Source organism: Ovis aries, chromosome 10 (genome assembly GCF_016772045.2).
Source record: "Ovis aries strain OAR_USU_Benz2616 breed Rambouillet chromosome 10, ARS-UI_Ramb_v3.0, whole genome shotgun sequence".
Taxonomy (NCBI): Eukaryota; Metazoa; Chordata; class Mammalia; order Artiodactyla; family Bovidae; genus Ovis; species Ovis aries.
The window spans coordinates 21,118,066-21,144,981 of record NC_056063.1 but is presented as its reverse complement, the minus strand read 5'-3'; the positions used below and the strand labels follow the sequence as shown (position 1 = coordinate 21,144,981).

The following is a 26,916-nucleotide window of genomic DNA, read 5'->3' as shown; positions in this document are numbered from 1 at the left end:
GTAAGTAATCTGTTTACATTATGGTATGATGAAATGAGTCCTCAGTTTCTATAGTTGGTATTTTAACAATATCTACTTTATACTTGTGTTGTTGTGCGTATATATGACACACCAATGTGTAAATAAGTAATTCTCTCTTGTTTTTGGTTTATTGAAAGTTAAGGTCACTTGAAAAATAGCCACACACAAATTCTTTAGAAATCGTGAACCCTTTCTCTCTACACATTACAGGTATTGGCATAATTCTCATTTATCCTATTCTGTGGCTTTTTGATGTCTTTATATTTTACAGTCTTTCATTTTTCTCTGTATATTTGAACTACAGTTAATATTAGTGATTAAAAGTAACGTTGAAAGGCAATATTTGAATACAGGAGTTCATTTGTACGTGGGAAAACATGTAATTAAGGGACAAGAGCTGGACAAATGAGCCTTATTCTGATTGCTTCAGTAGCCCAAGATTATGTACTTTAGTACAAGGAATGTGGATCAAGATTATAAACGGTGACCACAAAGTGCAGTTAACTGGAAAGCATAGTTGTATGAGTTTAGTGAGTAAAAAAGTGTTTTTTAAATTTCTCCTTTAAGACTTTTTAGAATTCTAGTATTGTAAGAAAACTTAAGGCGTATCTCATCTGACCTTCCAAGATACCCACCCTTTAATTATACTCCCCACCGATTTCTGCCATGCTTCATGTAAAGGTTTTTATTTTTTTAAGATGAAGCCATTAATCCTTTTTTTTTTTTCTCCATGAGTGGCTAGAGCATGGGCTACTTTCAAGATAAGGCCATAACTTTTCGTATTACTTATTTTGAATATTTAACCTGTTTTGTTCTTTATATAACATGCTATCAACTCAAACTTCATAGATTTAGCTGTATTCCTGATACCTAAATTCTACTTCTGTTACCTTTTAGAGAGTTGTATAATATTATGGTGGTTAGTTGTTATTAGTTTACAAGTAGAGAGGAAGTAGGCATCTATTGGGCCATATCTTTGGAGAGTCTAAAAAGCATGTGCATACTTCTGTACATAGAGAACTGTATACTTCTGTACAAAAGCAATTTTAGTCTGCTATATTTATTACTGAAAAAATTTTAAAATTTTCACTTGAACTTTTAACTGTTTGGTATATCCTATAGTGCTGATGTCTGATTGTCCTTAACTCTTTGCTGGTTTTCAAATTGTAATAGTAGAACGTCACAGTTAAATGTGAATGCCCAAATTTCATTTCTTCCATTTTATGGGGGATTATGTTAATATTTTGTTCATACTCCTTTCAACATTGCACTTTCATAGAGCATAAGAACCTACTGGAGTCATTTCTTTGGGAACCCAGATTGCTGAAATGTTTATATCTTTACCTTGTATTTATTAGGTTCCCCCCCACCCCGCCCCGTTTTTCCTTTTTATTGTGGAAGAAATAACCTCTTATCCATTGTACCTAGGCCTGGATTGTTTGTTTTAGAAACAAACTATAATACTGTACTGATAAAAATAATTTGCTAAGAGATTTTATATATCATAAAGCTGTTGATTTTTCATTTTCATTTCACTTTAAAAAATCTTCTCAAGGCAATTTTTCTCTTTAAAAAAATTATACTGATATGTAACTCTTTGTTAAAAAGAAATTGAGAGTGCTATTATACTTATTTTTTCATACAGGTTTAAAAAAAGAATGCTAATAGAACAACTGGAGAACTTCTTGGATGAAATTCATCGAAGAGCCAATCAGATCAACCATATTAATAGCAATTAAAAGAAAAGAGAATGTGGCCACTTATTTCACTACCTTCTCCAAATACAAAGTAAATACAAGACTGTTGTGATCTTGCATTCATTTTTTGACATGCATTGTTGGCTTTTTGAAATACTAAGAGCAAGTCTACAGATCCTTTTTCCATCATTTTACAGTGACCTTTTCTTCATTTTGGTTTATTTTTGTAATGTGAAAAGTATCACTCTTAAAAAAAAAAACATTTTTATTTAACAAACTAAAAATATTCCTCCAAATCTCTTGCTTGTCATTGACTCTTGCGTGTCAATTTCCCTCAGGTTCTATTTTCTTAAACCAACCTTCAAAATTGTCACCTCTGTTAAGGTTGAACTTTGCCAAAAAAATAAAAAAGAAGTTACTTTGTAATTTTTGGGGAAAAAAAGCACATACATTAAAACTAGGCAATGTTTTGTATATACAGTTATTTTGGATATATTATTGTAAGTTGTACAAATGTATTTTGAAGAATATTTAAGAAAAGCACTTTTGTTATTCCATCAATAAATGCTCTATTTTACTCTTGTGTGGTTTAGGAAATAATCACATTTAAAGTAATCATTTAAAACCATCTTAAGATAATGGAATTTAAAAGGCATTGCTTTTTAGCATTGGAAAAATACACCACTTGAAAGTTCACATTTGTTAAACCTAACTGTAATGACATGTTACATAATCTGCATTGTCTTTTTACTTTATGTTCTTAGATTTGGTTGGCCACTCCGACACACTCCATTTCTGCCTAGACAATGGAAACGTATCTGCAGATAGGCAGACTCTTTAAAGCTGTTTCAAAAGCAGACACCTTTGAACTCTATTGGTTTCCTTACTTCCTTTCCTTCAACCCCTCCCTTTTCCTTTCTCACCAGGACTGTGGTGAAGCTGTCAGGGAGGTGTAAATTTGGGGGATACCACATACTCTGAAATGTGTAGCATTTAGCAGCTTGATGCCATGCTTGCAGAAGTCCCACAATAGACTGAGGGTTCCACGGATCTCTTTGTTCTCCTTTGCTGTTACACTTAAACTGTCCATTTCCTGGAAACAAATTTTAAATGACTTTGTCCATTCTGCATTCTCCCTGAGTTGTCCAGGATAAGGAAAAGTCAACGCTATTCACTGTCCACCCTCAGTCCACCGTGGCCTCACATGTCCTTACTGAGGACTGTGAGCCTGTGGCCTGACTCACTCACCATTCATAGGTCACTGCTGTGCCTTGTAGTGCTTCGGGGATAACGAGTAGAAAAGAAGGCTAAAATACATTTAGATTAAGAGAGGGTAAAATAAATTTATAAAATTATGGTAAAATGGAAGTATTTTTAGGTTCATAATATTTGCAAAACACATACCTGTATCTTTGTACACTTCAGCAGAACATTTTTTAAATTTCAGGGGTATAGGAAAATGAAATTGTAATTTTTGAAGAAAAGCATAGATAAAAGTGGAGAACATGCTTGAGCTCTGTTAATTCAGTGTAGGGGATTCAAAACTCTCCCAATACTGAAGACAAATGCTGCCAAGAAAAAAACACAATGTAGTGTTACATAGAATTTTCATATCAGTTCTATAAACATTTTTTTTAACCTCTTAAAAAATACCTCTAAGCAGGATATCACTTAGTAAATGGAATTGTTAAGGTATTAACAGTTAGCTGCTGTCACATGGCTAAATTCAACATGAGATACATAAATTCCAGAATATATTGTCTGGTTTTAAATTATATATGTTTAGATTCTGAGATTAACAGAAGAGCTTTACAAGTCATTCAGATAAAAGTTAATATTTAACGAGAATATTTAGTAAAGCGACTAAATATTCTGTCTGTTCCAATATTTGCCCACTTTTCCTTATCAGAATGTTCTTGGATTTCACAGGTTGCTCACGAGGTGATCCTTTAGACCCTTGATCTTTAGTATATTTTAGGGTATGAACCCTATGAGGAGTTGGGAAGAAGCAGTTTTGTTTTGTCTCCTCTTGTCCTTAATCTCTCTGCCACCATACTCTACACTCTTACCCCAAAATATAGTCATAAGCTTTGAAACCCATAAAAATTCAAGCTTAATATTCCATTTCTTACAGGGCTTTTAAAATTTATTTGTTTTTACAGATTAAGAAACTGGGCATGTTAGTTAAATTACTGAACTGCTACAGCAAAGGGGAAGGGGGAGTACATGGAGGGGAATATCATGTCTTTTAGGTCCTTTAGATCACTGGGTGGTTGACTGTAGGCCGGACAAGTGATGTTCTCCAACAGTTTAATCTTGAGGTGAAGATCATTTTTGGTAATGTTCTTACATGTGTCCCATTTGACAACTGATTGAGTCATGATTTGCCCTTATCGGTAAGCTTCGTCAGTTTGGTGTACTGAAGGCTGAGGCTCATTTCTGTCCTTTCATTACCCTGTCACCAGAAGAGTAGCCACTCGGCCTTGTGTGATGTGAGCAGGTACCTCCCAGGGAGAGAGGCAGAGAAATTCATAGGGACTACTGCAGATCATGGAACTGGTGTTGGATTATATTTTCATTCTGTTTACTAAGGCAGTTCTGAAAACTCTTTATCACAGAAACAGTGATGTATCCTTTACTAGTTAGTTCAAAGATTTTATATCATTTTATGCAGTTGAATTCCAGAAGAGAAACTGTTCTCTCTTAACTGTCGTCAACCTTTATTGGCTATGAGCTTTCGACAGTGACCCTTCTGTTCAGGTTTAGTTCAGTCTCTTGTTTCCTGAGGGAGTAGAACCTGTCGTCCTTCATCTTAACTGTTTTTGACCTGTATCCTTCCTGAGAGAGGGCTCTCTGTTACCTGTTCGAGTGATAAGTGATATTTTCATCTAATCAAATTGAGGTTGGGATGATCATGGTGAAATACTACAAGGATATATTCTGTTGATGGACTTTCTCTCCCCCAATAATCCCTTAATAGATAATTCCCTAGTGAATGATTATCTTCATCCTTTTTGTCACAAGTGTCTTTGCTTTCTAGCACAAATTACAGCAGTATGCAAATGATTCTCAGATAAAATGATGTTGACAGTATTTCCTTAACGATTTGTGTAAAACCTATGCATAATTTTCATTATTCTAACTTGACTTTTTTTCTCTCCATAAATAAAAATAATGCCTGATGTTTAGTTAAAGTAGATCCACTTTTGCTTGATTTTGTTAGTCCTGGTCCATCCTATTTATTTTTAACACATTGTTTAGACTTGCCAACAACTCTTTACTGAGAATCTCTCTTTTTTCCCCAGGCTGATAAGTAATTGCCAGAGAGGGTGGGGCAACATTAAGAGGAATTATTTGAACACTTTGTTCACTGTTGTTGAGACTTAAAAGGACTTCTGCTTGTCCTTCTGATGTGCTGAGGCTCTGCCTGTACCATACCATCTTTGGATGAAGATGAGGTTGTATGGTAGGACAAGGCCTAGGGCAAATATTTGGTTTCTGTGTAATTTCAACAAGCTTGAGAAAGATCAACAGAAAAGCTATAGAAACGCAGGTGCATTCCCTAGGATACTAGGGGTGCTGAGAGTACCAGGGGACAGTTTGGACACTCGTGGCCTGAATGAACTCTTCTCATCCTACAAGGCCAAGAAAGTTCAGCAACAATGGGGAAAAAAGATACATCATTTATTTTACTTTCATGATTTTTTTAAGTCCTCCCCAGAAGTAGAAACTTAAATTTTTAAAGACCTACATCAATCATAAATGAGCTGAAAGTAACAGAAGGCAGAAAAGCCACAAGAGGGTATTAGTCTCCTCAGTAGTTATGAAATACTCCCTTTTCTCAGGATACATGACATAGCAACTGGGGAGCTTTGGAAGCACTACAGAAACCAGCTAAAAGGAATGCTTGTTTTAGGTGGGGGTGGACAAATGAGCCTTTGTTGCTAGAGAGGTGCTGATAAATATTTACATGAATCCTATCAAAAAACACTAATACCTGTGTTCGGTTCTCTCAGGAAAAAGATGAACGGCCGATCCGCTTTAAAAATAGGAATCCGAGACCTTTTCAGTAACAACAGAGCTGCAGGAAAGATAAAGAGTAGAATCCCATTGTATTTTCTCTTCATTTGAGGAAAGTCACTATAATTGGATACAAAGTCACTTGATTTTTGAAGGAATAAAAGCATCCTAATGAAACAGCATTGTTTTAGTGTTATGATAGGGTGCAAATGGGAAAATTAAAGAGAAAAGACAGTGCTTAGCCAACACTGTGTCCTATTCTCAGAATAGTTCATGGAGTAAATTCCTTCCTGAAGGTAATTTTCAGAATGAGTATTCCTTATTTATGGGCTCATGGTGCAGATCCTTTTAAAAATGGCTCTTTTTCTCCCATTTTCAAAAACTTGATTCTGTTAACTTTTTTTTTTTAATGCTCTTATCACATCTGGACATGGGGTTTTAGTGGGAAGGCTTAGAAGTGTGAAGGCACTGGATGAGTCTAACAAAGGGGGAGATGCAGGCCAGCAGCATTCCTGAGCGTTGCTGACACAGTCCTCTTAGGCACACACCTGTGGCTGCAGATGCCTTAGTGCCTTCCTCTGAAACCTCGATCTTGGCTTTGTGGATCGCTTCAGAAACATAAAAGCCATCTTGGCCTAAGCAGAGGAAACAGAAATGGATTATTTGCATTTTGTTAAAAGATGTGAGTACATTTTTAAAGAACAGAGTTATAGTCTTGCATGCTGCTTACTGTGGAAATAGGAAGAGATTTGGGAAATTTTAAGGTGCAATATTTTATGCAACTTTCAAAGCCTCAAATTTGGTTAAGTAATAAAGTGTTAGTTGCTCAGTCGTGTCCAACTCAATTGTGGTCCCATGGACTGTAGCTCGCCAGGATTCTCTGTCCATAGAATTCTCCAGGCAAGAATACTGGAGTGGGTTGCCATTCCCTTCTCCAGGGGATCTCCCCAACCTAGGGACTGAACCTGGGTCTCCTACATTGCAGACAGATACTTGATTGACTGAGCCCCATCTAATAAATAATCCCACTCAATATTCAGGGCTGTGTCCCCATTTTTTCAAGTTAATTTTCAAGCCCAATTTCTAGTAACTGTTGAAATCTTTAGTATTTCTAAAATTTTGGTGTGTAAGAATTGCCAGAGTATGTGTTAAAATGCAAATTCCAGAGCCCAGGAATCTGCACATTCAGCAAGCTTCTGAGATGACTTCCCTTGAATGCCTTCTTGGGCTGCATTTTAAGAGCCACTTTTAAATGACAGTCAGAGGTTTGTACTATGGGCTTTAAAAGGCAATGTATTAAAAATATCTCATGCCGCATGACTGCATTCTGTATACTGAGCATATCAGTTATGCAATTACCTTGCCTCATGGGCTAGAATCTGCAAAGAAAACGAGAGGTGAGAACTATCACGGTTGTCAACAATTTCAAAGGCATTACAAGCTTAGCAAACGAATTTGAGTGGTAATGTTAGAGAAATGGACAGGTTTTTATAATTTAGCCATCTATCATGTTTAAACAGTTTGCTTGGTACTTGATGACACAAAGAATGAAAGTAAGAATTTTGAGAAGAAGAAACTAGAAATCCACATGCTTGACCAGAGGTCCTGTTGGGCAGATACAGGTGTTCTGACAGCAGGTACCGTGCCCATTTCCACTCCACCCTTCCACACGGATGCTACCACCTTGCAAAAGTGTGTTCTAGTCAATTTTAGCGTGTCCTGGAAAGGCAGCGGTGTCAGGAGTCTTGAGGGACATGCTGTATTCTGAGGGGGCTTCTCTTAGACTAAATTATTTTTGATTTCTCATACATAATACAAGGGGACGGTGAATGAATGTTGTGAGAGAGTAAGACCAGCAGAGTACAGGATGTGTGTCGTTTCATGTCTTTTAAATAAGGGAATTGTGAGTTGGCTGCTGTAAGGAACAGATCTTTCTCAGTGCCAGTGAAGGGGACCAGACAAGGGCCAGAGGGAGAGAAAAATAAGTGGAACAGTCACTTGGCATCACTCATCCTAACACTAATGCAGAATCGGATTGGTTTCAGCAGCTGGTCTTTGTCAGTAGCATTTTTTAGAAAATCTATGATCTATAGCCTGTCTCGCTAACTCATTGAACAAACTGAAATGCGGGACCCAAATTAGAACTGTGTGTACAAGGAATGGTTAATGGTCATGAGAAGGTTTTACTAATCTGTGACTTCATTACTGTCTAGAATGGTATCCAAATACTTAATGAAATGAGCAGAGGTTCTCTATCAGCTAGAATATAGTTGAATACATTTGTGTTAGAGTCCGGGTGCCCTGGCACAATGTGAGAAATGGTGCCAACTGGTTGGTATGAATGAGTTTTTCAGCAGATGACTTGGCTATTTCACTTTCTTGAAACTGCAACTGAGGAGGTTTTTTCTCCATCCTATTACAGGAGTGGCCCAAGAAGTGACATTTACATGTTTGCACAGACGTAGGCTTAGACCCATAGCCTGGCATGCCTCGGCATCCTCATCTCCTATACATTTTATCTCTGGTAAGAGTTAACATTTCAGAAGACCAGCATTTGTCATCAAAACAAGGATTCAGGAGTCATCTGTGGGTTATGTTTTTCTTCTTGCTTGATCTTGTATTGCAGATCCCAATTTGCTTACTTCTGTTAAGTGGCTCTGGATATGTTATGTAACTAATGAACTCAGCCTAGAGGATCCTCCTGGCTTTGGGCTGATTCTCTCCTGCAGTGTTGGCAACTGTCTAATGCCATTGGGGGCCATTCAACCTGTTTCTCCAAAATTTGTTCCCAAGGTTGTTTACAGGTGCTATTCTGTATAAAGGGTTCCATGAGTAATAACGTGGGAAATGCAAATTGAATAGGCTTGTGCTTTTGTTTTTAATAGTAGACTTCTTACAGTTGCTCATTTGTTAATGTTCATGGTGTTCATAGCTCTACAGGAGTATGGTTGTATGTAGTGTTTAACCATGGAATGACTCACACGATCTCCTGTCCCCAAATTTACCAGGTTAGCATTCTACAGAACCTACTTTGGGAAGCTAGCCGCCTTCCCCTCAATAAACCCTTCCACTCCTATATTACATTTCAATATCCAAAGCAAATGAATAAACTCTTCTTCCATAACATCTTCTGTGTTTCCATCTGAACCTTCATTTTTAGATTGTGAGCTCTCAGAAAACAGAAGCTGTATTACTCGTTCTAAGTATTTGTTACCTCGCTCAAGTATTTGTTACCTCGCTCAACTAGCATAATAGTGCTTGGTACACATGGGTGTGTAGTAAATGTTGGACGAATGACTGAATACTGGGGGCTTGCTCCGCACACTACATTTGTTTCATTTCCCCCATAAAAACAGCTGCTTAATATCCTTTAATCTGATTTTCACTCGTAAGGAAATGGTTGGTGTCTGTGGACTCAGGGGCACAGCACAGGAATCTTTGGCAAATGTCATCCGAATGACTCAGAGCCCCCTTCCCCTTTGTTAGTGGAGCCCATGGTGCTTTGTATGTGGTTGGCCATACTCTGAGAAGGTTAAGGGTTTTCATACTGTGACACTATAAACATAAGATTTGCAAAATGTAAACCAATAATCTGACATTCCATCATCAGCTTCTCAAAAAGTCGGACGAACATTATCTTGGGCTGTGTCTTTTGTCTCCCCAGATATTATTACCTAATATTGGCAATATTAATGCTTTGAAAAAGTTATTGCCAGAATCCGCTTCTATTTATCTTTCTCCTCTTCTTGGCACTTGGTTGTAGATGGAGAGTGTATCTCACATAGCACCCAGGCCAGAATATACAGAGTGCTGGAAAGAGCCTGAAATGGGCTCTGCAAGGAGGTGGTTAGTTCCTCTCTCCATCCTCCTCTAGCCCACTCCTCACATCTTGCTTTCTTGCCACTCTCCCAGCCGGCTTTGTTAAGGTGTAATTGACGTGTACAATGTAAGTTTCAGGTGTATAATATGATGGTTTTATGTATGTGTATATTGCAAATAAGATAAGATACTTTATATCTGTACCCTTTGACCACCTTCAGTCATTCTCCCCACCCTGGCCACCACCATTGTGTACTCTGATTCTATGAGTTTAGCTTCTTTTTAGATTATACTTACTTTTAGATTATATGTAGTATATGTGAGATCATACAGTAGCTGTCTTTCTCTGACTTAATTCACTTATCATAATGCACTCAGGGTTTTTCTATAATGTTGCAAATGGCAGGATTTTCTTCTTTTTACGGCCAAATAATATTCCACTGTATATGTTGACACTTAACTTTTCTCCATGACTGTTATAAACAATAGAACATGAGGATGCAGATATCTCTGTGACACAATGATTTCAATTCCTTTGGATATATACCTAGATATGGAATTGCTGGATTATACAGAAGTTCTATTTTACTTTTTTGAGGAAACATGATTCCGTTTTCCATAGCGGCCACACCAGTTTACCTTCCTATCAACAGTGCACAAGGGATCCCTTTTTATCCACATCCTTACCAACACTTGCTGTTTCTTTCTTTCTTTTTCTTTTTGGCTATGGCGTACGGCTTGCAGGATCTTAGTTCCCTCACCAGGAGTCTAACCTGCGTCCTCAGCAGTAAGAGTGGAGGCCTCACCACTGAACCACCAGGGAATCCCGAACTCTTGCTATTTCTTATCGTTTTGATAACAGCCATTTTCAGAGTTTCTTTTGAGAAATCCACTGGTGGTCTTATGGGGGTTCCTTGCATGTAACTCATTTCTTCTCTCTTGTGTGCATGCTTAGTCGCTCAGTTGTGTCCAGCTCTTTGCAGCCCCATGGACTGCAGCCTGTCAGGCTCCCCTGTCCATGGGTATTCTCCAGGCAAGAGTACTGGAGTGGGTTGCCATTTCCTTCTCCAGGGCATCTTCCTAAGCCAGGGACTGAACCTGGGTCTCCTGAATTACAGGCGAATTCTTTACCATCTGAGCCATCAGGGAAGTCCTCCTCCTCTCTTGCTGCCTTCCAAATTCTTTGTCATTGACTTTAGACTAATTATAACATGTTTCAGGGTAGCCCTGTTCAAGTTCAACCTATTTGGGGTATGGCCCTCAAAAATCTAGATGCCCATTTTTCTGCCCAATTTTAGGAAGTTTTCAGCCAGTATTTCTTTAAATAGACTTTCTATCCCTCTCTCTTCTCTTTCTGGGATTCCCATAGTGTATATATTGTTCCTTCCCATAGTGTATATATTGCTGGCTTTGAAGAAAGCCAACCACCATAGGCTTTCTTCACTCTTTGTTCTTTTTCTCCTCTTACTAGATAATTTCAAATGTAGTTCACTGGGGTTTTTGTTTTTTCCTTTGATCAATTCTGCTGTTGAGGCTCTAATCTTCAGTGCAGTCACTGTATTAAGCTTTAGGATTTCTGTTTTGGTTTTTGATAGTTTCTGTTCCTTTCTTGAACTTACTGATTTGTGTACTGTTTTCTCAATTTTGTCTGTGCATTCTTGTAGTTTACTGAACTTCTTTAAGAGGATTACTCAGAATTCTTTGTTAGACAGTTCATAGATCTCCATTTCTCTATGAGAGTTGAGTGAGTGGGTATTAGTTGCTCATTCATGTCTGACTCTTTGTGACCCCATGGACTATATATAGCCTGCCAGGCTCCTCTGTCCATGGGATTCTCCAGGCAAGCATTCTGGAGTTAGTTACTGCGGTTTTATTTGTTTCTTTGGGTTCTATCATGTTTTTCTAATCCTTCATGCTGCTTCATTCCTTGTATTAACAGCTAATGTATTTAAAGTAAGCAGTCTGCTCTCCCAGACTTTATAGATTTGCTGTTGCAGGAAAAAGACCTTCACCAGTCAGCTCCTAGCAGCTATGGACGGGTGAGGCCTTCTATCAGGGTCTCTGTTTGAACAAGGCTACTGCATATGCTCGGAGGTTGCAGGGGTTGCTGCTGGCTCAGTTCTTTGGTTGGGTGGGACTGCTGGCTGGACTGTGTGTTCAAGTGGAGCCACTGGGTGGGCTTCCTCTTCAGGTGGAGCTTCTGGCTATGTTTCATGGTTGGATTGAGCTGCTAGTTCTATAATCACCTCTGGTTGAATGAGGCTGCAGGCTGTATTCCCTGGCAGGATGGTACCACTGACTGGATACCATGATTGGGCAGTTGTGGGCTGGGCTCTGCAACCATTCCTGGTCAGATGGGGACTCAGAGTATGTTTCCCAACTGGATGGAGCTATTGGCTGGGCTCTGTGTCAGGTGGGACCACAGGCTGGGCTTCGGCTTGGTGGGACCATGGGTTGAGCTCCAAGGTCATCCACGGTCCCTGATCAGGCCTCCTGGTTATGTGGTGTCAGGGACTATGCTCAACAGTTGGACAGGGTGTCTGACTTAGCTCTTTGCCCAAGCAGGGCTGTAGGACAGGCTTCTTGGCAATCTCGGTTTCCTGGCCAGGCTTCCTGCATGAGTGGGACATGAGACTGCTTGGCGGTTAGTTTGGGCTGTGAACTTGCTTTCCTGCCTCAGTGAGTTGGGAGTATGGTGGCCCTTTCACCAGAGACCCAAATCCCAGAAGTGCCAACTGAGCCCTCTGGCCACATGGGGCCACTGGCTTGGCTCTGCCCATGGGCATTGCTCTTGGCTGGGGATTTTGCTCAGGTGCACTGCAGTATGCTCTTTGTAGGTGTAAGTGCTGAACGCTGTAGGCTTTGCCCCCCCTTCTCCACCTCTCTGACCCATGAGGCAGGACCTGAGCGGGTCTGCCAGGATGTGTCCTGAAACACTCTGAGCTGTATGAGTCAGATGTCCACCTTGGGCCTCTGTCCTCTCCCTGGAGAAACCATGGACCAGGGGGCACTCTCAGTGCAGTGCTGCGTCAGCCTGGAGCAGGTGGTGATGTGGTCAGAAAGGAGCCATTCCTCTTACTTTCTTTTTATGCCTTTTTAAAAGAGTATAACTTTATTTACTTTTGGCCGCACTGGGTCTTCATTGCTGCACGGGCTTGTTTCTAGTCACAGCACGTGGGGGCTACTCTCTAGCTGTGGTGTGCAGGCGTCTCGTGTGGATCACGGGCTGTGGGGCACGCGGACCTCAGCAGCCACAGCGCGGGGACTCAGCAGTTGTGGCGCTCAGGCACCAGAGCACAGGCTCAGTAGCTGTGGTGCACATGGGCTTAGCCACTCTGTGGCGTGTGGGATCCTCCTAGCCCGGGGATCGAATCCACGTCTCCTACACGGGCAGGTGCGTTCTGAAGCCCTGAGCCACCAGGGAAGCCATTTCTTCTTACTTGCTAATGTGATCCTTCTCAGTCTCTATGTTTCAGAGGGGTGCTTCAGCCTCACCCCCAGGTGAGGGCATTTCTACACTGTTGACGTATGTATGGAGACTTGCTAGTTGGTCTTCTTGGGAAAGAGACTGAAGTCCAGAATGACCTATGTTACTATCCTGATGACCTGCTGCAGCTCTGCCCAATCACTGGTATGGCATAAGTTAACTTCAGCTCACAACCAAACAACTCTGGCTGGTTTGTTCATTCACATCATAGAAACAGAGAGCTTGTATGTCTTCCCGAGCAGACGTTGGAAACCAGTCACAAAAGTTAAGAATAAGACAGTTTCTTCAAAGTTTCAAGCTTGTGCACAAGGACTATTTCTTAGATTACAAGCTTGGGTTGGTATCAAAGCCTGCTGATCCTACAGGAAGTGGGACTTCTCAGAAAGTGGCTCTCTAGCTGGTGTCTTTAGTGTAAGTGAAACTGGCATTATTCTTAAAAGCTTCATGACATGTAGTGCCAGGGTGGTCTAGGGAGAAAAACAGCCTAGGCCCAGCTGGGCATTCTTCATGCAGCAAAAATAGGATCTGAGGCCATAAAAGAAGAAATGAGTGACTTTTAAATGGAGAAGGGGAACTTGATTCTGGGCTTTGGTACCAAATAGAAGGAAAACACCAAATGTTCCCAGCGGTTGTTGAGTGTCCATCAGTAGTACGAAACTATTTGCAGCCCCTTGTTAATTGTAGGATGGGAGACCACCGTTTTCTGATCACTTACTCTCTGTCAAGCTCTCTGCTGATGCTTTGCTATATGATAATTTCATCTCTGCAAACAAGATGTGAGGTGGGTGGTGGCTACCCCATTTTAGGCATGACACAACTATTGTTAGATTCAGTGGCCGTGTCTCCAGAATTAAGTCAGCAGTCTACTTAGGCCCAGAAGTAACTAGTCTATTGATCATATTTAAAGAAAGACATTGGAAAGCAATGTTTTAGACAGCTAACTCTATCTGTAAAAAGCCAGATATTAAATATTTTAGCCATTATAGAGCATATGGCATCTGTTGCAAAGTCTCAGTTCTGCCATTATAGCAGGAAAGCAGCCATGGGTGAGTTTAAATGAATGGGAGTGGCTGTGTTTCAATAAAACTTTATTTATAAAAACAGGTGGTAGGCCCTCATTTGGTGTTCCTTGTGTTAGAGGAATAAAACTTTATGGGAGAAGATTGTAAGGTGGATATATTTTATCTGAAGGAAATAGGCATGCAAGCTTCCCACTTGCTGTGTGGTAACTGCTTGATACTTGTTTAACAAGCCAGATCCATAAGCCTATATTTCTGCTGATTGGAGCAAAAATAAGTAGACTTTAATTGCATTGTAAAACAAGAGGTTAGGTATTTTGAAAGGTTCTTTTTAAACTCAGCTGTTTGTTAGATCTTGTCAAAGGAGCTCTGAGCCTCAGAGGTCTTTACTGATAGGAGAACTGCATCATGAGTTGAGCTCAATCCTTTTTGAGGACACAGGGTTGACTGCCTTTTAGGATGGATTTCTGAGAATGATGAAGGAGCAATCAGTGAGTCACAGTGACTACTGGAATGTAGCGGTGTGGAAGAGAAGGTCAGAATGGCTCCCAAATTTTGAATTAGGCTGGTCAAAACAGGAGTGCCATAGCTGAGCTCCAGAGCCACAAAAAAAGATTGTGATGGGATTGTGTAATTAAAGATAGACTGTACCCAAATCCTTCATCCCTTGCTCTTTCCTTGCCTCTTAGCCTTTAGCTCTAGTCTTCTTTTCCTGGCAGTGCCAGATTACGTTTGTGTCACCAGGGAAAATTTCTGGCAAAGTCATTCACCAAGTCAACAGTATTTACTGGCTCCCCACTCTGTGCCAAGCATTGTTGGGGGGCACTGCGCCCAAACTTGACTATTGCTTTGCTTACTACCTCTTTGCATGTTTAGGCAATGAGTTCAGAGCTGGTAGATTATAAATAACCTAGAATAGAGAGCCTTCCTCGTGTGTTTTCTGATAAGTAACTTTGCCATGGAGTCTAACTGGTCACATCTAATACCCAAGCTGAGACTGTTGTGAACTAAACTCCCCCCCACCTTTTTTTTTTTCCTGCGATGGCTTAAGAAAGAAATCTGAGCAAGGCTTTAGAAAACATATCTGAGCTATGAGGTTCTAGCATTCCAAACAGAGGTTTCATCAGCTCCTCGGGCAAGGAAAGCATCAAGGCCAAGGCAATGCCTGCTCCAGGGTCACCTTCATACAGATAATTCATTACTATCCCGAGCAGCAATGAACCCAAGTCTTTAGAGTTGGCAGTAGTTTCACCAGTGGTCTCCCGGGAGGATTCTGAAACATTAGGTTCTGGCCTTCCCCTCTCTTTTAACATTAGGTATCAGTTCTGTCAGACCACAGGTGAATACAGAGCCCGTAGATTAGCAGGAGCTTGTCTACTATAAGCCACGAAATCTAATACAGACTCTGGGAGGGAAAACATTTTAAGGCCAGGTTATGGATAATTTGTGGAAGTAATTTGAAGAAAGGAAGTTGGATGGATGAGGGTAAGTTCATTAGAAGAAGACAGAGAGGTCCAGGGAGGGAGGGAGGGGGCAGAGATAGAAATGAAGAGTGATGCTGGGAGGTCAGAATGATGGGCTCTGTTGTACCATTATCTCTGGTATCGCCTATCATGATGGGCAGAGGGAGGGGAGCTGTATTGTGACCTCTAATCACTGACTTCACTCTGAAGGTGTGGTGCTTAGAGGCCATCTCAAGAAACACCCCCACCCCTACAAAGTCCAACCCAAATCTGTCATCTGAAGCAGCATGTTCTTATATACAGTAAAGCACTTTCTTTATTCTTTTAAGCCACATCAACTCTGGCTATTTACCTCTAAGGGCTTCGTAGGTGTGAACCCCTTCATCAGTGCATGATAACTGATTAAAAATAGCACCTGCCCCCCACCACCACACACACAATGCCAGTATGTTTGGAAAAAGAAATGTTGTTACCTGAAATTCCTTTCAAGTTAGCTCTGAGTGGATCAAAAAGATCGATGACTCCCCAGGAATATAAAATGTTTTTCAAGTCGAAATGATTTTGGATCCTGAACCTAAAACAACAAAAGATATACACTTTCACTCAAGAGTCTCGTTCAGTGGACTTCGATATTCATCACATGCCAACCCAAGCCCCTCCCTTCAAAGTCAGGGGCCTCCAGGCCCACTTCCAACTTCATCTGTCACTGCTCCTGCCCACACCCTGCCCCCCTGGCTAATCGACCCCACAGCCCCTTCTCCCACCTCTGGACCTTTGCTTCTGCTGTTCTTCCCAGGTCTGCCTTGAATTTGAATTGTACTGTCCTCTCCTCTAAGCTCAGTTCAGCGATCACTCCTCCTCTTCCCCAGCTGTTCTGTGACCTTCGGTTCTTATAAGCCCTATTAAGCACTTTGTTCCACTCTTTTGATGTATAGAATGGTCTGTTTCCTATTAGTGTTATTTATGATACTGGAAACTATTTGAGAAAGGAGGCTCATTATGTCTTCATAATAATTAATATTTAATGAGTGCTTACCATGTGTAGGAAATGGCAACCCACTCCAGTAGTCCTGCCTGGAGAATCCCACGGACAGAGGACCCTGGTGGGCTGCAGTCCATGGGGTCTCAAAGAGTCGGACACGACTCAGCACTCATGCGTGCTCACCATGTGCCAGGCACTACAAGTATTTTATGTGGATGATCTCATCTCTTCATCACGTAACCGTGTTATTATTCTTGTTTTACAGATGGAACACTGAGGCTTGAAGAGTTTAACGAGCTTGCCCAAGAGGACGTCCTGAGTCTGCGACAGAGCACGCCTGGACAAGGCTGACGGAGCGCAGAGCCTGTGCTCTCGATGTCTACACTCTGCCACCTGCCATCGGCCTCCTGGCTGGCGTCTCACACACAGTAGGTGTGCAAAACAAGTTGCTGACTAACTGCCAACTAATAGTGTCTCACTGAACATTTTTCTATTTGATACAACATATTTTCACGTTTGCTGTGTGAGCATGGGTCTTTAGTTTTCCCAGTTAAGTCCCGAGAGCAGGAAAAACCAGCCCACCAACTTTATCATGTTTCTCCAAGGGCAAGGCATTTAAAACTTTACCGTTGGAGGAGGCTTTAAAAGGTTGAATGACGTGATTTTCCTTTGAGAACAAAAAACTTCCAAATTGGAATTTAGATGGTCTTTTCTATAAATCATGCAGAGCTTATCGGAGAATAAAAATACTGTACCAGAGTGTTAAATATCCAAGTTCTTCACTGCCATACAAGACAGTGTGCCCAATATTTTAAACAAAGGTATCAGATTTTCTCATAAATGTGTGTTCTGAATCTTGGCCATAGTTTCCAAAAACGGCACCACCTTTCTCTAAGTATGCTGATATTTCACAAAAATTAAAAAAAAATTTGGGGGGGTGGGGGGGCTACACCTCTCAGCATGTAGAATCTTAGTTCCCTGACCAGGGGTTGAACCCACACCCCTTGCACTGACAGTGTAGACTCTTAACCCCTGGACCACTAGAGAAGTTCCTAAAAAAAAAAAATTTTAGACCACCTTCTCTGAAATTTTCTTAAATCCTTAAACCTCACTTTTCTGAGAACTCTCAGTGCTGAAACATAATGGTTAAGAACATGAACTTGGGAACCTAGTGCCTAGGCTTGAATGCTGGCTCAGCCTCTTACTGGCTGAGAGAACCTGGGAAAGTTACTTTGCCTTGGTTTCTTTACTTAGGAAATGGGCCTAATACTAGTTCTTAGTTTTGTGAATAGTAAGTGCAATAATCCTGGTAAAGTGCTCAGAATAATGTCCAGTACAGCTCACGCACTTCATTGTCACCACTGTGGTTTTCGTTTCTCGTTAATATTGAGAAAGAGCTAAGGTATGTTTGAAGCCAAGTACGGTGGTTTGAATGCTCAAACTACCGCACAACTGTAGTCATCTCACACGCTAGTAAAGTAGTGCTCAAAATTCTCCAAGCCAGGCTTCAGCAATACGTGAACCGTGAACTTCCTGATGCTCAAGCTGGTTTTAGAAAAGGCAGAGGAACGAGAGATCAAATTGCCAACATCCACTGGATCATCGAAAAAGCAAGAGAGTTCCAGAAAAACATCTATTTCTGCTTTATTGACTATGCCAAAGCCTTTGACTGTGTGGATCACAATAAACTGTGGAAAATTCTGAAAGAGATGGGAATACCAGACCACCTGATCTGCCTCTTGAGAAACCTATATGCAGGTCAGGAAGCAACAGTTAGAACTGGACACGGAAGAACAGACTGGTTCCAAATAGGAAAAGGAGTACGTCAAGGCTGTATATTGTCACCCTGCTTATTTAACTTATATGCAGAGTACATCATGAGAAATGCTGGGCTGGAAGAAGCACAAGCTGGAATCAAGATTGCTGGGAGAAATATCAATAACCTCAGATATGCAGATGATACCACCCTTATGGCAGAAAGTGAAGAGGAACTAAAAGCCTCTTGATGAAAGTGAAAGTGGAAAGTGAAAAAGTTGGCTTAAAGCTCAACATTCAGAAAACGAAGATCATGGCACCTGGTCCCATCACTTCATGGCAAATAGATGGGGAAACAGTGGAAACAGTGTCAGACTTTATTTTGTTGGGCTCCAAAATCACTGCAGATGGTGATTGCAGCCATGAAATTAAAAACCACTTACTCCTTGGAAGAAAAGTTATCATCAACCTAGATAGCATATTGAAAAGCAGAGACGTTACTTTGCCAACAAAGGTCCATCTAGCCAAGGCTATGGTTTTTCCAGTAGTCATGTATGGATGTGAGAGTTGGACTGCGAAGAAAGCTGAGCGCTGAAGAATTGATGCTTTTGAACTGTGGTATTGGAGAAGACTCTTGAGAGTCCCTTGGACTGCAAGGAGATCCAACCAGTCCATTCTGAAGGAGATCAGCCTGGGATTTCTTTGGAAGGAATGATGTTAAAGCTGAAGCTCCAGTACTTTGGCCACCTCATGCAAAGAGTTGACTCATTGGGAAAGACTCTGATGCTGGGAGGGATTGGGGGCAGGAGGAGAAGGGGACGACAGAGGATGCGATGGCTGGATAGCATCACTGACTCGATGGACGTGAGTCTGAGTGAACTCCGGGAGTTGGTGATGGACAGGGAGGCCTGGTGTGCTACAATTCATGGGGTTGCAAAGAGTCGGACACGACTGAGCGACTGAACTGAACTGAACTGAACTGATGGTGGTTATGGTAGGAGATAAAGCTGGGTAATACCACTTTTAGTAACTAAAGACAATAGTAAAAACGAGGTATGACTATGAAAGAGGACAGTGATTTGTTTCTTGTATGGCTACGAAGGCCAGGCCAGAAGAGATGCTACAAAAATATCTTGAGTTAGAAAAAACACCCTTTACCAAAACCAGACAAGGATTTCACAGGAAAATGACAGACCAGTGTCCCTTATGAATACAGATGTAAAAATCCTCAACAAAATATTAAAACATTGAATCTAGCAACATAGAAATCCCTCTATGACCAAGTGGGATTTCTCCCAGGAATGCACGGTGGGTTTGACATATGAAAATCAATCCATGTAAAATACCATATTAATGAAATAAAGGACAAGGGTGACGTGATCATTTCAAGAGATGCAGAAAAAGTACTTGTCCAAGCACCTGACATTCTTTTATAAAAACAAAAACCACCTAACAAACTTGAGATAGAAGGAGATTTCTTCAACCTCAAAATGGGCATTTACAACCCCCTACAGCTAGCATCATCCTTAATGGTAAAGGATTGAATGCTTTCCCCCTAGATCAGGAACAAGATAAAGAAGGTCACCACTTCTACTTAACACTTGACTGAAGGGTGTGCAGGGCAATTACACAAGAAAAAGAAAGCAAATGTGTCCAGAATCAAAAGAAGGAACTAAATCTCTTTCAAGTCACAGACGACCTGGTCTTGTATATAGAAAATCCTAAAGAATACACACATACACACACATACACACAGAGAAAAAACTATTAGAGCTAATACGTGAGTTCATCAAGGTGGCAGGATATAAGATCAAGATACAAAAATTAACTGTTTCTTTATACTAGCAATGAACAATCTGAAAATGAAATCCCATTTACAATAGCATCAAAAGGACTAGAATACTTAGAAGTAAAATTAACAAAACCTGTACATTGAAAACTACAAAACACCATTGATAAAAACTAATGAGAACCTGAAGAAAATCAAAGACATCTTGTGTTCATGGACTGGAATACTTAATATTGTTATAAAGCAATACTCCCCAAGTTAATCTACAGAGTCAGCAAAGTCCGTATCAAGAACCTGGCTGTTTATTTGGCAGAAACTGATAAGCTGATCCTAAAACTCACATAGAAAGACATGGAACCCAGAATAGCTAAAACAATCTTAAAAAAGAAAAACAAAGTTGAAGGACCATACTGCTGATTTCTAAATGCATTAAAAAGCTAAAGTAAGCCATCAAGAGTGTGCGGTACTGGCAAAAGTACGGACATTTATTTGTACCTATAGAATAAAATAGGAAGTCTAGAAATAAACCTATATTTATGGCCAATTGATTTTGACAAGAGGGTCAAGAAAATTCAATGGAAGACAGAACAGTCTTTTTAATAAACTTGGTTAGTTTTGCCTATGAAACACCCCTAAAAGGTAATGGAAGTTTTATTTCCCTAAAATCTTCCATTCTTCTCAGATAGCAGGCTGAATAGTCTTAGAGAGATTAAAAAATTTTTTTGTTTTAATCCAGATAAGGTCAAGTGTGAATGAATACTTGGGTTACTATGACCTCTGCCTTCTTGTCCCTTCTCCATCCTCCAAAGTGTTTTAGGATCTTTTCTCAAGGGATTGCAAGTTCTAAAGGCAGAATTAACACCAGTGAATAGTTCTCAGTGGCTCTGGGCATCTCCCTGGGGCCTCTTCCTTACATCAGCTGCTCCAGGGCGAGGCCAGCCATTTGTCGCCTACACTCAAAGAGACTGTAGCAAAGTCCTACTCCCATCCGCATTTTCTCTCTGTTGTTAGCCTTGAAAGCTCTTCTTCATTTGCTGAGCTTCTCTTAAACATAACAGAAACAGGCTTGCTTCTGCTTCATGATAGAGAGATCTGCTGAAATAGCCAGTCTTTGGGCTTTGATTTGGGGCTCAAATATTTGGTTTGGAGAGATAGGCAATATCTCTGAGTTCAATTCACCTTCTGCCTTCGCTAGGCTGATCTCACTTTAGACCTTGGCCCTTCACTTACTGGGTCTCTCTCTCTCTCTGTTTTTTGTTCCAGGGCCTGGACTTATTTTTAACTCCTCGAGGGAACCCTGCCAAGGCCTCTGGCTCAGCAATGCAGAGAGCCTGGTCAGTGGAGGAGGCTGAGGTGGCCAGTGGGGAGGAGCATGAAGAATCCACACCCTGCAAAAGAACCCTCAGATAATTTTTTTTGTTTAACTGCTGGTCTCCAAATTAATTATGCATTTACTCTGATTTCAAATGAAGCTTATCATTTAGAGATGCTCCTTGAGGAACCCTTTGTAAAGTAATGAGTTTTGCAAATAGGTTTTGCTTTGGAGAAGCAAAATCCAGCACCATCATTTAACTTTTTGACCTCTTGGGGTTTTGTATTTGTACCTATTGGGTTTTCTTAAAGAAAGGCTCACCTCTCTTTAGAAAGAATGAAACCTTCAGTGCAAGGATGTAAAGGTTTTATGCTTCAGTTTGCCTTCTGATGGGAATTATATCTGTATTTGCTCAACTGCATAAGCGATCTTGTCTATTTGGTTTTGAAAAATGATGGCTGTATACTCAGGATGTGGTAAGATTTAGAGGCACTCTCCAAGGTAACTGCACAGACCCTAGAGTCAGCCGCCTGGGTTCTTAATCCAGGTCTGGCCGACTGGAGCAGGCCGAGGAGCCCGCGGACAGGACGATGCAGCCGCTCACCTGGGCAGGAACACCTCCATCCGGGCTCTCTTCAGGCTGGCAGTCCAGGTGTGGAGGAGGCTGGCTGTGAGGTGGGGCTCAATGTGGCTGAGCGGTGTGTCTCTGTCCCGAGGCAGCACCAGGAGTAGGCTGGCCGCGTTTCCCAGGTAGGGCAGCTCCAGCACCCCCACCTGATGGCCCGCAGGGTCCTGAAACTGGCCTGGGGGTTCAGTGGATGGGGGATCAGTTCTGTCCCGGGAGCCCAAGGAAACAGACAGTGCTGGACCCTGGGAGGGGCCAGCTCCCAGAACTGGAAACAATGCATTTTATTAACAATCAGGGTGTCCACCTCACCTTCAGGGAGCTGTTTGAGGACCAAGACTGTTGGGAGCTTGTGGCTACCTTTGCTGATCCTAAGACCTAGAATGTCTCTAAGAAAGATATTCTCATGTGGCTTGAGTCCTGGGGCCTGCAGTGGCTGGGCAGGGTGGGGGTGCTGGCACTCGGGAGAGCCAAACCCCTTCTTAAAGGGACAGCCACTACAATCCCGGCCTGTTGTTACCATACCAGGACCCAGGCTCTTGGTGCTAGATTTCCCTGTCTTTCAACCAAAAGCTTCCCAGGTGGTGCTAGTGGTAACCAGTGAACTAGTGAAGTTGCTCAGTTGTGTCTGACTCTGTGACCCCATGGACTGTAGCCTGCCAGGCTCCGCTGTCCATGGAATTCTCCAGGTAAGAATGCTGGTGTGGGTTGCCATGCCTTCCTCCAGGGGATTGTCCCTGACCAAGGGATCGAACCTGTGTCTCCTGGATTGAAGCGCTGCCTGGGTCAGCAGTAAAGAATCTGCCTGCAACACAATGCAGGGGATGTGGGTTTGATCCCTGGGTTGGGACAATCCCCTGAAGAAGGAAATGTCAATCCAATCTAGTACTCTTGCCTGGAGAATCCCATGGACGGAGGAGCCTGGAGGGCTACAGTCCATGGGGTTGCAAAGAGTCTGACTGAAGCGATTCAGCACACACTCATGCAGCCAAAGCTCTAAGCCTAGATGTCACATGAAATTTCCCAGTGTCTGAAGCACTGCACACGCGTGTGTGCGAGCATGCTCAGTTGCTAAGTCACCTCTGACTCTTTGCAACCCCATGGACTGCAGCTCACCAGGCTCCTCTGTCCATGGGATTTTCCAGGCAAGAATACTGGAGTGGGTTGCCATTTCCTCCTCCAGGGCATCTTCCTGACCACGTCTCCTGCATTAGCAGGCAAATTCTTTACTGCTGAGCCACCTGGGAAACCCAAAGCATTGCAAAGACCTAAGAAAACAGGAGTTCAGGCTGGATTCGAACTGATAATTTGTACCCTGTGACATAAACAAGTGGGCTTCAGGATGGACAGCTGGGAGCTTGTGTGTGATGGCTATGACTGGCCAAGGACAAGTCCAGGCCACTGGGCACAGCCTAATTCCAGAAGTGTGTGATGGGACAGGTGGCAGGTGGCAGCAGGCACAAATGGCCAGAGATCAGGAGACCCAGAGAGGGTTTCTGGTGAATGCAGATGTAGTGGCCAAACCCAGTGATGGGACAGGGCGGGCAAATAATAGGGAGCAATCTAGGTGAGCTGCGTTGACTTGGCAGCCTGTGGCAGCCCCAGTCTCGGGCAGAACTCCAGGCTTGATCCCTTCCCTGGGAGGACAGTGGGGCCTGGGCCTCAGGGTGGACAGACAGCAGCGCCAACTGGCCACTGCAGCAAAATCTTACAATCACTAGGGAAAGACAGGGGCATGGTTCATACACCTTTTTGTATCTGCTCAGTCAGTACTTGCTCAGCTTCCATTATGTGCCAGCTAACCTGCACTGTGTGCTGGGGAGAACAGGAACATCTGGGAGTCTGCCTGCCAGCATCACCCAGCAGACAGATCAACCAGCATGGGTCACAGCAGTGACAGGACAGTGTTAGGAGCAAGAATTATTGGGTTGGCCAAAAAGTTTGTTTGAGTTTTTCCATAATAGCTTATGGAAAAATCTGAACGAACTTTTGGGTCAACTCAATGGCTCATTTAGTAAAGAATCCACCTGCAATGCAGGAGACCTGGGTTTGATTCCTGGGTTGGAGAGATCCTCTGGAGATGGGAAAGGCTACCCACTCCAGTATTCCGGCCTGGAGAATTCCATGGACTGTATAGCCCATGGGGTCACAAAGAGTCGGACACAACTGAGCGACTTTCACTTTCAATTTCAATACAAGCCATTGTAAATGTATACTTATTCAACAGACGTTCTTCCATTCCCATCTTACTTGACCTCAATGAATAATTATTGGTTGAATAAACTAATGAATAAATGCACTGGGAACTCACAAGGGTCCTGTATGCAAAGCAGGATGATAGCAAGTGTTCTCAACACCAAAGCTCCTAAAACACTGTTTTAAGTCTCACTGACTTCTTCCGGAATAAGAACATAGTTAGTCCCACATGCTGGAGGGGGCTGAGCATGCAAACCAGGGTTTGGAGGGGTGACCAGGAGCAGAGATGTGAGGCAGGCAGGGCAGCGGGGCCCTTCCTGCCTGGTCGTGCAGAGCCCCCCACCCTGGAGCATGCACAGCACACACGATAGTCTGCTGGGAAGGGGAGCTGCAGGTGCACCCCACCGCGAGGGGGATGAGTGACTTCCAGCAGGATGGGCAGGCAAAGTGATGAGCACTTCCTGGTGGGCATGCTCTAGGGAAACTTCTAGACTGGACTCTCCACCGCCCTTCATTTCTCAGCACCAAACGCTGAGGCAGGTGTTCATCTCGAGGGGATGACTGCCAGGAGAAGGGGTTTGCCCAAACAGTCACCTGACTCCCAGCTTTACTCTGTGCAGAGGAAAAGGCCAGGCATGGAATCGGGGTTCTCTTCCCCATCGGCTCCCTCACTGTCCTGAGTCTCCGCCTCCCTGGCCTTCCCTTACTCCACGGCGCGTCTGGCACTGCAGAGGGACCCACAGCGCCACTCAGATACATCCTTTTAGAGCAGAGCCCACCCTCCCTTCCCGGGCTCCTCCCACTCACCGTGGTTGACCTCGGCCATTTGGTACATCATGGGAACCTCGAGGGCCAGGCCCTGAGGGCAGGTGAAAGGCAGGAGCTGGGTGTCCGAGAAGGAGAACTGATGCCGCCAGGCGCTCTGGAAGGACATGGTGCTCACCAGCACCAGCTGCGCAGACTCCACGCCGCCACCGCTCCCCGACGCGGAGCCCACCGGCCCGTCCCCTGCGAGCAGAGAGCGGGGGGGGGGGGGGGGGGGGGGGGGGGGGGGCGCTGAGAGGCTGCCGCGGGCATGAGGCATCCTCCGAGGTGGGTTGTGGCTTGCTTGTTCGTGCTCTTAGCTGTGGAACTGTGGTGCTTGTAAAGAGCTGTGGTTGGAGACCAGGCTTTAATTTTTAATTTTTATTTTTTTATGTATAGCCTGGGGTGCTACGGGCTGGTTCCAGTTAGTTCTGGCTAGTTCTGGCTGGGATTGTTTCCCAGAAGCAAAAGGCCTGCCCTGCTCAGGCAGACCCCTGGCCGGGGGGGGGGGGGGGGGGGGGGGGCGGGACCCAAAAGTAAGACTGGGTGCTGCACAGTCCCCCCTACCCCCCACTCCCTTCGCCCCAAGTGCTCTTGGGCCTCATCCCTGGCGGAGCCTTTGTTTACATGATGACCTCCAGGGCACAGACTTTTAAGTCTCTTGCCTTAACCTAAGAGGGGAGCTGGCTGGCCACCTGTCAAGAGGCTGCGTTCTTCCAGCTCTTTATCCCTTTAATAAACATGTACTTTGTGCTAGGCTCTGTCTTCAAGGCTTCAGCAAACCCTCCTCGACTCCTCCTACCACTTCTGTTGTTATTCCCAGTTTTAAAGATGGGGCCCCAAGGTTGTCCAAGGTCACATACTTGTGAGCAACAAAGCCGCTATCTGCCCACTTGCCCAAGATGGAGACCTTGGACTTGAACCCAAGCAGCCTGGCCCCAGTCTTCTCAGGGGTACCATCTCTTTCTTAGAGGACCGTTCACCCCTGGGGTTGATAGCAGCTGACCGGGGCCTCGGGCCTCCCAGCAGCGCCAGGAGCTGCAGCAGGGAGTTAAACATTTTGGAGTAAACTGAAAGACGTTGTGAAATGTTGGCGTGAACTGCGAGGGGAAACCCCCTTATCAATACAGATCTGAATGTTCAGTTTGCCCCTGCGCGCCTGCCCACATGCTGTCTCTTGATTCATGAAGTGCATGTTCCCTGTTCTGCCTTTTAAACATTGGGTCTTCAGTGCTCTCCCTAGTTCTCTGTAACCTTTGTAATCGTCAAGGACGCTGGAGCCAGACTGCCTGGGTTAGAATCCCCTGCTCTGTGGATACAGGGCTGGAGGCCCGATTCTCTGTGCCTCTGTTTCTCCGTTTGTAAAACGGGGACAATGATGGCACTTAGCTCTTAGGATGATGGCGAGGGGAGACTGAGCTCGTAACCACAGAGTGCTTAGAAGAGGGCTGAAGAAATCAACTGAGCACTCAGTAAGTGTTCGTGACTCTCGTCATCTTCGATGGTGATTATAACTGCACGGTATGTGTGCGTGCTCAGCCCTGTCTGACTCCCTGCTACACTACGGACTCTAGCCTGCCAAAGTGCAGGTGCTGATTTTCAATACACCATCCCTAATTGCTGCACACTAAGACAACCCTGGGCTGAACATTACATACTGTTATTACATACAGTTATTTCCTTAAGCGAAATTCCTAAGAAACCACGTTTTGGGCTCCTGCATTTTGCATTGAAGAGGGTTAGTGGTTGATGAGAACAGAGCTCAGTGGAAACACACCTGGGCACGTTGCATGGCACAAAGTCTGCTGGGATTCTGAAGAGCACCCTTTTGTGTGTGGGTGTGTGTGTCTGTCCCTGCGGGTGGGGTAGGGGTGGGGTAGGGAGAGAGCAGAACCAAAAGTGACCCCTATTCACTCCAGGGTCAGGT

The 26,916-nt window shown here is 43.3% G+C and overlaps 2 protein-coding genes across 20 annotated transcripts in view; one reads left to right on the top strand and one right to left on the bottom strand.

Moving 5' to 3' along the window:
- INTS6 (integrator complex subunit 6) overlaps window positions 1–21,785 on the top strand; it is a 105,471-nt gene extending 83,686 nt beyond the window's left edge. For 7 of the 19 annotated variants that reach the window (XM_060394373.1, XM_015098084.4, XM_042254756.2 and 4 more), the window contains one exon: window positions 1,667–4,912. In XM_060394373.1, the coding sequence (XP_060250356.1) occupies window positions 1,667–1,760 (94 nt within the window). In that variant the 3' untranslated portion in view covers window positions 1,761–4,912. Of the gene's footprint in view, window positions 1–158; window positions 4,913–8,160; window positions 8,865–16,773; window positions 16,941–21,315 lie in introns of those variants that run through there. The other 12 variants (XM_060394372.1, XM_060394371.1, XM_060394374.1 and 9 more) reach the window with 6 other exon arrangements.
- The window catches only part of SERPINE3 (serpin family E member 3), a 32,777-nt gene continuing 8,902 nt past the window's right edge, over window positions 3,042–26,916 (bottom strand). Inside the window, exons 4-9 of the mRNA XM_027973573.3 lie at window positions 24,993–25,193; window positions 21,969–22,167; window positions 16,000–16,100; window positions 6,287–6,373; window positions 5,716–5,799; window positions 3,042–3,286 (exon numbers count right to left, since the gene is read on the bottom strand). Coding sequence (XP_027829374.2) covers window positions 3,243–3,286; window positions 5,716–5,799; window positions 6,287–6,373; window positions 16,000–16,100; window positions 21,969–22,167; window positions 24,993–25,193 — 716 coding nt within the window. The 3' untranslated portion in view covers window positions 3,042–3,242. The remainder of the gene's footprint in view (window positions 3,287–5,715; window positions 5,800–6,286; window positions 6,374–15,999; window positions 16,101–21,968; window positions 22,168–24,992; window positions 25,194–26,916) is intronic.